The following is a 15,731-nucleotide window of genomic DNA, read 5'->3' on the forward strand; positions in this document are numbered from 1 at the left end:
CAGAACTTATTATAATGGATAGAGTCACTTCCCCCTTGCCCTGCTCTTGGTCATTGGCTTAATATGCTTCTACACGCACACAAAACAAATTACCAACTTCCCTTTCTGGCAGCATCCTATTGTGTTGCATTGAATACCACTCCTCTGGGTCCCCACCGTTCAGTTTATTTTCAGGGAGCATGAGAACCAAGGTGAGAACGGGTGTCAGAAAATGCCTCAGAGCACAACCCTTTAGATCCTAGCCACTATTTTTAGGTAATAGTTATATGGGCATGTATCAGATCACTCCTTATTTCTTTGCCCTTCTGTTACAGAAGATGTGAAAAGTTAAAAATTAACCGCTTTTCAATTGTCATTGGCCTTGAAATCAAACTTTTATCTATAGAGCAAAAGAAAAGGTAGAAAATGCAGCAAAGGCCTTTTGCCGATAGAGAAAAGGCCTGGTCCAAGTAGGGAAGCCAGTGACTGATTCAGTGTCGATGCTGATATTTTTACAGTTGACTATGTGAATTTCTATTTGAAATAGAATTTTGCCAATGGTCACCTTTTAAATTCTATGACATTACTTCGAGTTTTTTTAAAAAGAATTGCACAGAATAAGAGGGTAAGAAAGAAGCTATTGATAATGGGGAGAAGAGACAGGGAAATATAATTTATATCATCATTTTGAACGTTTTAGTAGCATATGCAGTTGGGAGCATTATGCTGGCATGTTAAAATGTAAGGGAAATGTGTGCTTTGGAAGCAGCACACCTGAACTTTGTGTAAATGCCAAAATATATATGAATCTTGCATTAGCCATTTGTTCTGTGGGATATACAGTATGCGCTACCAATGCCACTTAAGCCTAATGAGGGATGGCAAATCAGCAGGGTATGTGTGTGTGTTTTATGCCGCTTGGATTCTTTTCATGGTTTGTCTTTCATCCATGTTTTGATCCCATCTGGCAAATGAGCATAGATTTGAAAACTCATGGCCCATTAATATTGGTCTTAAGAAGTACTGATTTTTATCATTCATAATAATTTCATGCATTCATACTTGTTAACGAAGTTCAAATAACTTGGTAGTCTGAAATACATAGAATATCCTTGCATTGGATCAAAGAGTTGCTAAAATAGCCTTACAGATAGTTCTGCTAATGCTGTTTGCCTCATTAAATAGCCAGCCATATACTCCAGGGAAAACGCACAAGCAGGTCAAGATGGAAATATCCAAACCTGTTTGTTTCCATCATGTGGAACTGAGAGGTATATACTGCATCAGAACATGTACTGTGAATAGATGTAAGCTCCTGAGCCTTCTGTTTATGCTATTGACTATAACAACATCCCTTAATAATTAATTCTGTAGGTTAACTATGTGTTGTGCGACAGTTCTGCAATGTTATTTCACAGGAATGAGCACTTAGAGCAAAAATAGGATGGAGTAACATCTAGTGTTTCCAGATGTGGCAGTAGGTAACTTCATGCGCTTAGAGAATCAAAGGATCAGTTTGAGGAGCTGGTCCTTGTCTAAAGGGACTGGTGTAGATGGAGCTGTATGTATTTTATACGTAAAATAAAATTAAATCCAGTGCTCAGACATGCAAAACTTTGTGCAAATAAAAACTGTACCCCATATGAATTTTACATATAGAGCAAATTTACATAATTACTAATTTATTTTATTTTGGATAATTCTGATTTTGGTAAACATGGAACTGACAAGGACACTAAAGCTCTGTCCAAACCAGTGAAAATCTTTCACGCTTATCCAACTTTTCACATATCACTAGCATTATCCACACATTTTCTAGCCATAATGGCTAGAAGCTTCTTTTTTGTTTAAAGAAAGATGAGATGATCAAGAAGCCAAATTCTGTACTTTTTCTGGTCTCCCACAGAATTGTATAATGCACATAGGCCTGGCTATAGATGGCTTTGCCGTATACATGTTCAGGTGATCAGAGTGTGAGTGCTTTCACATAAACAAGGTCATTCCACAGACCACCAGATGGAGTGTGGATATATATCCCATCCCTCAATCAGTACTAGTCTATAAAGTGACACAATAGGAATGCTGTCCTGGCCCCAACTGAATCCAGCAATCCTCAGAGTTAAGAAAACAGGCAAAGAGTATATTTGTTGACACATGTACTAAAAAATCAGTAAAACTAACAATATAGCCAGGGTTTTTACTGTGATAATACCAATTGGTACAGAGTACCGGTATCTCTGTAGCAACCATTTTTGCTGGCACCCATGACACTTATCAAGACATGACCACCAGCACCTCATTTTTTTACCAAAAAATAACTGAATATAGCCAATAATCTTAATATGTATATTATAAAACCCAGTGCTCAACAGCATAGTTTGTTCATAGCAGCTTATCAGGAGTTGCCAACCCGGCACCTGCAAAGGCCTTCTTTGGTGCCCCTGGAATTAACCATAATCCCCATATTTCCAGCTTTCATTTTTTTAAAAAGAGGTGGCGGTATTCAACTAACCTGTCCTGTTAGCACAAGTTTTACCACTAGCACAATAGACTTCCCTCTCTCCTCCCCCAGTGTGCACCCCGCACCCTCCCCAAATTGGCTCTGATGGTTGTGGGAATCCTTAAAACAGTTTTAGGGGGTGCCCAGGGGAAGGAGAGGAGGAAATTCTATTGCACAAGCTGAAATCCTTGCATTGATGGGACTACTTAGTGCTACACTCAGTACAACTCAGAGTAAGTGTCTAGCTTTTTTGAGCCTGAGATATGAGGCAAAATGCACAGCCACCAATGAGAGAAGGAGCGATCTATATGTGAAGTATGTATGTATGACTGAGTGAGAGAGAGATGCATGTGTGTCTAGTGTTATGGTAAACAGGAGTCTGTGTCTTGCTCTGGTCTTTAAGAAGGAGTCAGATAGCAGTTTATAAGAAAAATATAAAAATATTTATTAAAAAAGACACACAAATGGCAAGCAGTGTGGGTGGGTCGACCATAACTAACTTCGTTCCCTGATTTTTATACCCTTCAGTGAACGTACGGGAAGCTTACAGTAGGAACTCCAAATAAGGTAACAGTAGGAACTCCAAATAAGGTAATACTACAGTGTGTTAAACTGGCTCTCCCAGAGTATTCCCTGAGTCATGCTTCCGGCCACAGTGCACGATCAGCTTATATTTCTAAGATGGCGGATGCAGAACATCCGTTATGGAATGGAGGTGCTAAGTCATGACAGAACAGATGCCACCCTGAAGGCGGTACTATATAACAGAAGAAATTAACCCTTAACAGTACTACTCTGTGGTCTGTATGTGTGCTGTGAGTGTGTACACAAGAGAATGAGTGTGATGTGGCCACCTTGTATATTTTTCCTGATACTGAGGAATGCTCCCTGTTATTATTAGACAGCAACAGCATCAATGTTTGTGTATGTGTGTGTGTGTGTGAGAGAGAGAGAGAGAGAATCAATATTGTGTGATCTCCACAATCAGGATCAGCGAGACATAGGTGACTTCCCATGGTAAGCCTGAGATTATTCTAGGGCAGAGGAGGGATGGAGCAGCAATGACTGTACTGTCACACATTTTATGTTATGCAGTGTATGCATTGCAGCCTTTTTGTGTTATGCCATACCCACAAGGCAGCCATTTTGTGTTATGCCATACCCACAAGGCAGCCATTTTGTGACTGGTGCTCATAGCACTTTCTCAAATTTCAAAATGTGCCCACTGGTCCAGAATGGCTGACAACCCCTAGTTTAAACACATTGAATTTTTTCAGTAATCATAGTTTACTTGGCAATCTTCCTTAGCCAGTATAGACAGCCTTTTTATTCAAAATTTCCCCCACACATCATAAAGTATCACAATAGCACTCTTTTTAAATTATACATGTGAAAACTTTTTTAAAAAAGATTACTAAAAATAATGTCTCTGGGTCAGTGTATAATAGAGCAAATTATATAAATCTAAAGTGAACCCAAATGTTTCTACCTCAGTACGGCATCCAAAAGATCAACTTTAAAAGTCTGCATAGCTCTTAAAAGAAACTCTCAGCATGACAATTACATATGTAAAACCAAACAAACTGCACCACTTTCATGGTTCGATTATTTAAAAATCCATTTCAAAGACATGTTTCTGAGGGCCAAACTAGAGGAAATACTGGAGGATTCACAAACAGAGATCACACTTCTTTTAAAAAGCTGAAAAGTACCCAGAGGGCCCCCAATTCAGACTAGGGGGAAGGGATTTTAACTAGGAGAAAATCATACAACAGGAATGAGGAACCCTTCTGGCCCTCTAAATGCTATTGGATTTCAGTTCCCATCAGCCCTAGCCAGCATGGCCAATGGTCAGGGATGACAGGAGTTGCAGTCCAGTCCAGCAGGGTCTGAAAGGCCTCATGTTCTCCACCCCTGTAAGTTCCCCCCTGCAGAGTGTGAGAGGAAAAGGTTTAATTCCCTCCTCCCTCATCACTGCGGCCTCAATTTAAAAAAAGCATGGTAGAACCAGTCACAGATTTCCCAAACTCTCACCTAGATTGGTTCTTAGGCTTTTGAACTGCCAAAAGGTAATGGGTCTTATTTAGCATCCTTATATACCAGCATCCATAGCAACTAATAGAATGACCCAAATGCATCAGTGTTGTTACCTATTTCCAGTTGTAGTGATATATATTTAATGTGATTCTTTATGAATATTGTCAGCATGTTCCATCTGAATTAAATCTCCTTTATTCTTGTAACAATTTCTTGGAGATTGATAAAAAGTCTCCCATCCTTTGAAGATGAATAGGCTTAACATCTTGTCTCCTGTGTGGTCACTTCCATGTTTCAGGCTTCCCTGTGCATGGTTTCAGAGATGTTTAGATACCCAACTGGATCTTACTAGATTGGGCATTTGCCAATAGTGTAGGGTGTTTGTTTGAAATGTGTGCATAAAGAATTTTTTTTTTAAAACCCTCATCATAGCTACAGGGATGAATACCATTTTGGAGCAAAAAAAAAAAAAAGAACACATGGTCTTAAAAAGGGGGAGGGTGGGTTAGTTAGAAATTAACTTTGAAATGGAATTGGCATTAGTCATTATTCACCTCTTTAAATCCTGAGTTAATCCTATACTGATGTTAATGGAGGATAAGGATTTATTTGCTCCATTTGACAGGTAAGGCAAGAGAAAGCCAGTCACTTAATAAATTGCCTATTACTGTCAGACAGATCTGTGAATGTTCTCATAGCACCTTTTTTATTCCTTTTAATTTGCAGATGAGTTAATAAAGGATTGTGTTTGTTGCAATCTGCAACATGATGCTATAATATGATGTACACAAACATGCAGAATTAAGTGTAGCTACACTGAATGAAAAATTTGACAAAGGTCAGGATAGTTATTTTAACTGAGCAGAGATGGTCAAGTAATCGACTGAGCTTAGGTCTCATACTTCTTTGATCACACCTGTAGTAATTGAAATAATTCTAAAATCATCTTTATCTGATACATAAAATCTGGTTACATCATGGCACAGTGGAAGGTTTTCATTAGTTTAATTTCATTAGATGATCTGGTGCTGATTTTTTACATTTTTATTTTATTTATTTAACAGGATGTAGATATCACTTAATCATCAAAACCCTCTAAGCAGTTTATATAAAGCTGAAGTCAAATCTAACTTATGTAGCAGCTGACCAAATACTACAGCAGTGAAAAACATGGGGGGTAGTAGGCTCACAGGCAGTCATTTTGGGGGCTGACTTTTATACGAAGCAAGTGGAAGCTAGAAGTTGGAAGTCCAAGGAAGCAGTTAAAAGCTGGTCTTCACCAATCTGGCACCCACCCACCAGATGGTTTGGACTACAACTCTCATCACCCCAGCTAGCACAGGTTCGCAAAGGCTGAGTCAAGCAGTAAAGTGAAGGACAGGCAGAGAATGGAGCCAGGTTGGAGTGAATAGGTCCAGCAAATTGCAACAGGAAAATCCTTACAGGCATTATCAGTGGAACGTCTGGGACCTAGACTGTCCTGGAAGGGTTTATAGCTTCCATTAATTTCAATGGGACTTTATAGTGTGACTAACTTTCTTTGGATTTGGTTGGCAATGCAAAATGCTGTATGCGAAGAACTGGGACAGTGGAAGAATTGGAGACAAACAGGCAGAGTCTTATGTAGAATGTAGCATTTTTGGAAAAAAAGAGGTAGAAATCATTGATAAGTTCCTGTTCCATTCTGATCTTCATTCATGAGCCCTCCCTCTCCTCTGGGAAGCCTTTACTATAAGGAAGAAAATTTTATTTCTGGTGTTCAGAAATAAAAGCTCCACAAAAAGTTGTGGTGACATCGTTTTTGCCAGCAGTAGCTAGCATTGGGCCCCAAACAGGCTGGAACCAAAGGAATCCCTTCATTCCTCCAAGAACCTTCAAGATCAGGATAATCTACTATGCCAGTTTGGAGCTGTCATAGTTAATTCTTCCTCATTGATTTCAGTGGGTGGGCTGGTATTACAAAATGTAGCTCTGCTGCACAAAAAAAGAAGAGAAACACACAGACCCAACACATGGCTTGCCTTGGCTGGCATCAGCCAGCAGGACTTCGGAAGTGGCAGGCAATCTGCCACTTCACTCCCTCCGTCACATACTTGTTATGTATTTAATTTGTCATTTTCTACAAAAGAGTCTCAGAGTGACTTGCAGCAATGAACTTCATGCAAATACAGTTCATATAAATGCAACATTTACAATCAGTAATGGCACACTATATTATCTATAAAGTATCTAAATTATTATACTAAAAGTGATAATTCAGTAAGATCATCCTGCCCTTTAATCAGGGAGTGTTCCACCTTTCACCTTGTAATGATAAGTTGCCACTGATGGTTCCATTTAGGACTGACTTGAAGGCAGACACTGGCTTCATGTTGGTTTTCATCATCCCAGAGCATATATTTCTCTGAGCATTTATGGTGTGACAACTGTTCAAATGACATAATGTGAACCATTCTGTGATTATAGAAGAAATGTGACTTGGGAATCTAACCACCACTTTGCAAAACTTATTAGAATTTGTTTTTTGATTTCTAACAGCTAGGGTTATATACCACACAACATGAAATCTAGCTCTGGCTGTCTGACAATGTCAGCTTGCTTCTTTTTGTTTTTTAAAAAGAAGTTGCTAGTTCTCATGATCACTGAGGAAAGATTGAAAATGGCAAAAAGTGGGCAAAGTCTGTTGATGAGTCAGAATATAAGGAAGGCAGTCCAAAAGGATTTCTTCAAACTTGGTTAATGGTCATTAAAATGGCAAATGTGATTCGGTAAAAACAGGTGTAAAGTGATGCTCCTTGGGGCAAGAAATCCTAGCTTCACTCATACATTAATGGAGTCTGAACCAGCAGCGACTGACCAGGAAAGACATCTTGGAATTGTGATGGATAGCTCAATGAAAATGACCTATTCATCTTTATGTTGAAGATGAAAACTGATTTAGGCTTTAATCCTATACACACTTACCTGGAAGCAAGTGTTATTTAACACAGTGAGGCTTACCTCTGAGTAGACATGTATACAATGCACTGTTTGTGGGGCAGAAACTCAGGAGCAGCATTTTGTGTGTGTGTGGGGGTGCAATTTAGATGGAAACATGTTGAGGGGAAAGGAGTAAGTCCCTCTTCTTCAGTGCTGCTGCTCTGATCAAATTCACAGTCCCCCAGTCTCTGTGGTGTTGTCAAGTAAAAACAGAAATGTCATGATCTTCCATGTCTCCTGTAGTTTGGCCCTAAATATAATCAGTGTTGTGAGCTACCCAATGTGTTCAGCTTTAACATTGTTAAGGTAAAGGTGAGCTCTCATGTGAATCAGATCTGTTGACCATAACAGATTTATGCTGACTTGCTCTACATCTGAGTCTGAATCTCAAAGGAAAGACAGAAATGTGCTACCTGCCCAGTGAAGGGACTATTAATCTAGCAGCACTCAAGTTACCAGGACAGAACAAAACATCCTTTTATGTTGGTGAAGCGTATCCAGAGACTTTTTGTTTGCTATGTTTTGTTATCTGACTCTGGTATAGCAGATGACTTTCCCACATTGAGTTTCAATATATATTCTGAAAATGTGTTCTCAGATTTCTCTTGTGTAAACAATTAGCTGCGCTTGAGTAGACTGGTAAAATCATTTGAAGGTCAATAATACATGAATTATTGGCAGGCTGCCTAGGCTGGAGTTTGGTAAATTCTTTTTTTAAACTTACTTTCCCCAGTGTGGAAGTTGTGCTGTATTTTAGTAATCAATGAGGGTTTGCATTTGCTTTACTTGATGGGTGTCAGGTTTCTTCTCTCTGGGCCAAAACAAATATTATTGGCAAGCTTTAAAGGTATTGTTATGAGAAGTGCCATGCCAGAAGGTGTGCTTCATTTCTGCTCCCACAGAATGGTAATTGTTACATTAGCACGGTGTGACTCACTCGTAACCAACCAATAACTGCTGGGTGCATGGGTTTCTGGTGCTTGGTTTCTATACTTTGTTTATAGGACGGTTGAGGTAGGGACAGGACTGTAGGTCCAAATTTGTACTGTGGTGAAAATGCTTTTTTTTAAAGACATCAAACTAGATGCCTAGAAAGAGCAGTGGGTGAACGACTTCCTAAGGAAATAAGGTAACTTTCCTTCCTTCTTAAAGCTGATTGTAAAGAACTGGGATGGGGAAACTGTGGCCCTCCATATGTTGATAGACTACAACTCCTATCATCCCTGACCGTTGCCCATGCTGAGTGGGGAATATGATTGGAGTCCAACCATATCTAGGGTGTCACAGGTTCCCCATGTCTGGTTAAGAATGCAGAGCTGGTACTGATGTTTTATTTCTGTGGTGTGAATTAACAGGAACTGAAGAAATAAATGACAAAATAGGACCAGCATCTATATGCATCTGTAGTGCAGAGTTTCAAAGCATATCAAAATACATCTCTGATCCTTTTCAAAACCGGACAGATATTTACGTATATAAAGGGGGAGAGTGAAGAATGGAAATACTATGTCTAAATTGCAGTTCAGTTTGCTTTTAGCCAAGATTTGGATAGGCAGAGCATATTTGTTTTTTTTTTTTTCAATAATTTTTATTCAGGTTTTCATAAAACATACAAGACAAAATCATAAAACATTCAAAGACAAAAAACAAAATCAAAAATAGTTAAACAAAAAGAAAAAAAGAAAAAAAAACAAAAATAAAAAATAAAGAGTAAAATATTGACTTCCCATTTGTCAAAGATCAAATCAGTTATAAGTCTATAATATATAACAATCCTGTCTCTTAAGTCATATTATAAAATCACTTTCCTCCAGTAGTTATCTTACTTAATCATCAAATCTCATAAACATTACTTTATTCTTTCCACAAAAAGTCAAAGAGAGGTTTCAATTCTTTAAGAAATATATCTATCAATTTTTTTTTTCCAGATAAGCATATCGATTAATCCATCTCATTACTAATTATGATAATCTTGTTGTCATAACCATAGTCAAAATAAACATTTCAATTAATCCATCACATCAGAATCTGTTAGGTTCAGTAATTTCAGTAGCCATTGTTCTATTATCCCTATTAGTTCCATTTTCCATCTTCCATCTTCAGTAGTCTTGTTAAGTCCAGTAATTTCAGTATCCAATCTTCCATTATCAGTATTCCATAATAATCTTGCTGTCAAAGCCATAGTCATATAGTAAGAGTCTGATGGGAATTACCTCTATCCCAAATATTTTCTTGCCATCCATTCTGAATAGGTTGCTGAAATACTGCTGTAAAATCATATCTCTGTTCTTTTTTTCAAAATACACTGGGTCATCTCTTGAAAGTTTTTCCATTGTCACATGGCTGCAGTTAATTCCATAGATTTTCTCTATATTGGGCTCCATCACATCATTCCAGTCCAGAAGATTATCCATGCCATTGATAACTTTATCTCTAGAATCTTCATTAATTTCTTCAGAGATAACATTGAGTTCCAAACAATAGATTTTATTTCTAAAGTCCATAGACTCCAAATCTTGTTCCTGTTCCACGTTTGTTCCAATCTCCGGGATCTCCTCTCTCACAGGGACCCCTGTTCCAGTCTCCAGGGTCTCCTCTCTCACAGGGACCCCTGTTCCAGTCTCCAGGGTCTCCTCTCTCACAAGGACCCCTATGTCTTTAATCTCCTGTGTCTCCAAACAATAAATTTTGTTTCTAAAGTCCATAGACTCCAAATCTTTTTCCTGTTCCACGTTTGTTCCAATCTCCGGGGTCTCCTCTCTCACAGGGACCCCTTCCAGGGTCACCTCTCTCACAGGGACCCCTATATCTTTAATCTCCTGCTTCATTTTACTCAATTCAATTTTCAGCTCCTTACAACCCTGTCGCAGGTTTTGTTTCGTTATCTCAATCTCATCCATTATTTTCTGAAACATAGTTATTTCCAGCTTCTCAGCCACTTTCTTAATTGCCATTTTAAAAGAAAAATATAGGAAAACCACTTCTTATTTCAGCAACAATTGGGTTAATACTCCAAACTTGGTGACATCACAGTATAAACAGAGCAGACAGCCTTATCTCTCCATGTTTAAGTAAACAAAATGCAGTTCCCAGGATCGAAACAATTAATGGCGGTCGTCAGAAAACAGATTCGTCAAAATAAAATAGACCAAAAAGAGAGTAGTCTCAGACAATATAATATTCTTCAAAATAAAAATCTGGAATAGAAATCCCTCTTCTGTGTATATCTTTAGAATGCAAATCCAGGACAGCTTTTTGCAACAAAAACAGATATAAGCTATTAATTAATGAGTAGCAGAGAGAAGTTATGGCTCCCCAGTGAGATGTCAAAAACCGATCAATCTGGCAAATCTCTTTTAAACAGCAACAATTTAAGTCAAGTAAAAGAAAAATATAGAAAGAAGGGTGCTTGCCTGTTAGTGCGTTCTCTCTTAGAAGATAAGATGAACGTTCGCTTTTCCAGATAGAGCTTGTTGTTAAAAATCCGTCCCACCTTCGTCGGCTGGACCTCGTCCCATAAATTAATGAGATCTGGTCGTCCCAACAAAAATAGGCTTTGAGGTTAATCTCTTCGTTTCTCCCTACCCGGGAGAAGTTTAATCAGTCAAAAAAAGAAAAAATCTGACTGATATATCTGAATAAGCTTCTTTTGGGGCAGGAGCCCGTCTCAAGAGCAGGCACAGGCTAAGTCACCCTTCCCGGAAGTCCGGCAGAGCATATTTGTTGATGCCATTTATGTGTTCTAACCTTTTATGTGTTTGAACCAGGTGGATTTCTTCTCTCTTGCCCCATCCCATTCTTTGTCTAACATAGGATAGGCTGGATTAATTTCTAACAGCTTTCTGAAATCATGGATTGTAGCAATTGATAGGGAAACCACCAAAAGGCCAGCACTAAAAGGCCAGGGACAGCAGGTTGTGGCACTGTCCACCTACAAAAAATATATTCCTACCTCTGCCAAGTATCAGGAATGGCAGACAGGAGCAGGGCTTGTGGGATGTGAGGCAAATTAGGCATGTTGCTGTCTCTTTCTGTCTCTCTCTTTATAAAACATGTCCAACAGAAAAAGTAAACCAGCTGAACGTGGAGAAACTCACAATGTGTTGAAAGATGTTAGTATATGCACTAACTTGGATCCAAAAGTAAAAATACATCTCTTTACCTTGGCTAACACTTGAAACGTATGTTTCAGGACCCACCCTATTCCTGTGATTGTAATCTGTTTTAATTGTTTTTAATACTGAATTTTAAACTGCTGTAGCCCACCCTGGGATCTACTTGTAAAGGTCAGGTAGTTATAATAATGATAGTAGAGTAGTAATAGTAGTAGCAGTAGTTGTTGTTGAAGTTGTCATGCAGCATCCACTTTGCCACATGCCAAGTCTTGGCAAAGATTCACTCAACTCATATATTCAGCATGCAAATTTGGTCATACAAATTGGCCTGTGAGACTATAGCAGAGCTCGACCTCAAAGGTGAGTTTGATTTTTAAAAAATAACGGTGCATCCTTTGAGCAATGACATTAAGTTGGATTCAAAGCTTCTGTTCTATGAATGGAAGGTGCTTCTTTTCCTGAACTTCTTATGTGAATGAAAACTTCCATTAGCAGGAGAGAACTTTCAGATCCAACCTAGTTCATATATTAACATCTTTCAACACATTGTGAGCTTCTCCATGTTCAGTTGGTTAACTTACTCTGGTGGACAAATTTTCCCAGTTTTATATATATTTAAATGTTTAGTGTTTGCAACCCAAAATTGTTCTGGATATGAACAATGAATCAGACATTATGTTGTCTTTATCTTTTATACCATTTAAGTATATAGATTAACCTTTTTAAATAAGGGAATAAGATGACCTTTGCAGGTGGGTCCTGCTGGGTTTGTTCAGCTGAAAAATAAGAGGACCTGAGAAATGTGTTAACAATACCCCAAGAGAAGCATCTTTGGGAAGAAATTAGTATATCATACATGCTGATGCTGGTCTACCTTTTGTTTGGCACCTTGGTTTTTCCTGGAAAATAAACTTTGTAATACTAGCGAAGATCAAACAATAGCCGTTTTAAGGTATGCTTTGCAAGGACTTGTGAAACCAGCATTTCTGTTTACAGTAACTCGTCCCAGTGGTGTACTGTTCACAGTGGTTTTTCTTGAATTCTCCTGTTCCACACAAAGCAAGCTGACACTGATTTATACACCTGCTGGTAGTAGCTTAGCAACATCATTGAGGAAATTCTTAGGAACGTCTCTAAACACGTTCTGTTGAACATAACCATTGCCAGTTGTAAAGCAGAGGTCAAGAACTATTTAACAACATCTTCAAAAGTGGCTGTTGTTTATTTTGTTGACTTAAGAGAAATAATTCTAAAGATACCTTTTCTTGCCCTAGCTGTAACACAAGACATTTAATTTAAATCTGAATTATATTGCATTATTCATTAAATTGCACAAATGTCTTGTGAAGAGTCCTGTAACATCTTCTAAAAAGTTTAAATAGGATGCGTGCTTCACATCGTTCCAAGAAAGACTTATAGCGGGCTCGCTTTATCTTACAAGTATTCAAGGAAAGCCCAGAGAGCTTGTGATATACATTTCTAATCTAAGCATTTGAATACGCCTATATGCCTGCAACATCTGCTTAACATGCTACAAGATGTTTGTTTTTGAAGTGATTGCTGAAATGGCTTTTACTTCTTTAGAACCATAATCATTTATCCACCTTGCTCAAGCTAAAAGAAGCCAACATTTTGAAAGGGCAACTGGAAAAAAAAAAGATAAACTATTCAAAGGTAGTGAAGAAGTTTATTTCTTTTTTCTTCTCCCCTCTGTGTTCCTTTTAGGTGATGTATCTCCAGTGTGCATGAATCCCATTTCACAGTCCCAGTTTGTTCCTTTGGCAGAAGTCTTGTGTTGTGCTATATCCGATATGAATGCAGCTCAAATTACGGTTACACAGGAAACCTTACAGGATCAGTTGGGGAAACATTACCCAGGTAATCTGTTAAATCATGGGTTGTTGACACTTCATATAAACATTCAGCTTAGAGGATTTGCAGCTAACAGAGTGAAAGAATGTGTGCTGTCTGGGACTGGGAAAGTAATTAGAACTCCCATTGTAAATCCACATATGAAAAACAAAACAGGATCTAAGTGTTCTAACTCACTCGGCATTGCAAATAGGGACTGCCAGTTTGCAGTCATCAAAATTCTTTGGGGGGAGAATAAATATCAGGACCATAAAGATGATTGTGTGAAAACACTGCTTGTAAAGAAGAATGTACCTGATGAGCACATCTGTGTGAAGCATCTGTTTGTCACAGTAACACTTTAAATTTTTAGGTATGCTATGCATGAATCTATATATATTTAGATAATGTACATTTAAAAATCCCTTATTAAGCAACAGGATCAATGGCATGCCGATGCCTTTATTTTTTGTATATAGAAAGATAACTCCCAACTTCCTTTCACACTTCAGCACAGGGATGGGAAACCTGCTTGACTCCAGCTCCCATTAGCCCCAGGCAGCATGGTTAGTGGTGAGGGATGGTGGGAGCTGTAGTCTAACAACATCTGGAAGGCTACAGGCTCCCCACCTCTGCTTTTGCATGACTGAGAAACCGAACCCAGGATGGGGCAGTGTAGATACGATGAGTTGATTCTCAATGGCTGTAGCTGCCAGATGCAGGAAGCAGATCCACATACCCCTTTACTTCCATCATCAGAATGAATGGCAGTCCTTCCATTCTCCAAGGAAAAAGTGAACGTGCTGCATGTGGAGATGCTATTGTAGAGAGTACAACATCTATCCGCTTCCCCTGGTGCCCTTAGGAGGCAACATGTGCAGTGTGTGTCTGCAGCACAGATTGTACACAGAGATCTTCCCTTGAGGGATCGTATATCAGTCCTCCTTCCTTGTATGCCTCATTCACCATAATCACAGATATTTTGCTAACTTACAAATAAATAGATGTCATGGTGCCCTCCCCTGTACCTTTCCAAATAACTCCTCACTGAACCAGATCCATTTCCAGAGTGGCAAAGGAACCTGTTTTTACTTAGTCTGGTTGAAAAAAATGAAGTTGAGGGAGAAGATGGATGTGCTAGGAAGTCACACATAGGGGAAACTTTCCATCTGGAAGTATCTTATATAAGGACTTCATTGTTCATGTGTTCGTTACAGCCCCTTTAATGTGTATTTGCTGCCTCCTCCTGTCTGACTGGGAGAAGGCATCATTCCATTGAAAAAAATGGACTGCCTTCAAGTCAGTCCCGACTTATGGTGACCCTAGGAATAGGGTTTTCATGGTAATTACCATTGCCTTTCTCTGAGGCTGAGAGGCAGTGACTGGCCCCAAGTCACCTAGTGAGCTTCATGGCTGTGTGGGGATTCAAACCCTGGTCTCCCAGGTTGTAGTCAAACACTGGAAGACAACTGTTCCATATAAAAGTCTATAATATATCTATACAAGTGGGTCCTGCAACAAAATGTTGTACTGAGAAGTCCATCTCAAGATTCCAGGCAGCCATGCTATCATCCAGAATGCTGCATTTCACACACCCCATCCTCCCCCCAATTTTCCTTTTACCAATCAGTCAGCATTCTGTAGCCACTGAGCATGCTCAGTCGTCATTAAGCTGTTTTTGTGTGTGTGTGTGGGGATCCCTTATTCCCTCCCCCATCTTAATTTTACTTCCCCAAAACTTGATCTCTGAGCCTGCCTTGATCTCTTTCTTGTGCATGGGTGTTGTTATTCTGGCTAAATAAGAATCTACACTCAAAGAATAGGTTTTTTATTTATCTATATGGCTCTGGACTCAGCATTTCACATGTATGTTAAGAGGTGACCTTATGAAACAGGTGCTTCAGGCTGTAGTTTCTGGAAAGGATGCCACTTTGCGGCTTCCAACACCCTCTCCACAGGCTGTTTTTGTGGGGTACTTTATTAATTTAATAATTAAATTAAGTAACTTGCTACTTATTCATTTGTGTTCCTAATTGGATAGTTATTTGTAGGAGTTATTTGTAGGAGGTAACATAAGTATAGAAATCATAGTTGCATTAGTTACTATTACTAGTACAAGTGTAGCCATAACTAGCCCAGGACATTTTCATGCCATAGTCAGAAGATCTGTATATTTTTCCCCAGTAGAAAAATACAACCAACAATTAACAATTTGTAGGCCCTTTAATAGATCTCCAAATCAGGTGCCTAAGACAGGCATCTCACTGTCT

General features: G+C 38.8%; 1 protein-coding gene across 3 annotated transcripts in view; it reads left to right on the plus strand.

The window, feature by feature from the left end:
- Positions 1-15,731, plus strand: part of STOX1 (storkhead box 1) — a 34,368-nt gene that overhangs the window by 13,336 nt on the left and 5,301 nt on the right. For 2 of the 3 annotated variants that reach the window (XM_061635191.1, XM_061635193.1), the window contains exon 2: positions 13,336-13,488. The exons of the other annotated variant lie outside the window; for it this stretch is intronic. In XM_061635191.1, the coding sequence (XP_061491175.1) occupies positions 13,336-13,488 (153 nt within the window). The remainder of the gene's footprint in view (positions 1-13,335; positions 13,489-15,731) is intronic. 3 annotated transcript variants of the gene reach the window in all.

The sequence above is a fragment of the Rhineura floridana genome, chromosome 7 (genome assembly GCF_030035675.1).
Source record: "Rhineura floridana isolate rRhiFlo1 chromosome 7, rRhiFlo1.hap2, whole genome shotgun sequence".
Taxonomy (NCBI): domain Eukaryota; kingdom Metazoa; phylum Chordata; class Lepidosauria; order Squamata; family Rhineuridae; genus Rhineura; species Rhineura floridana.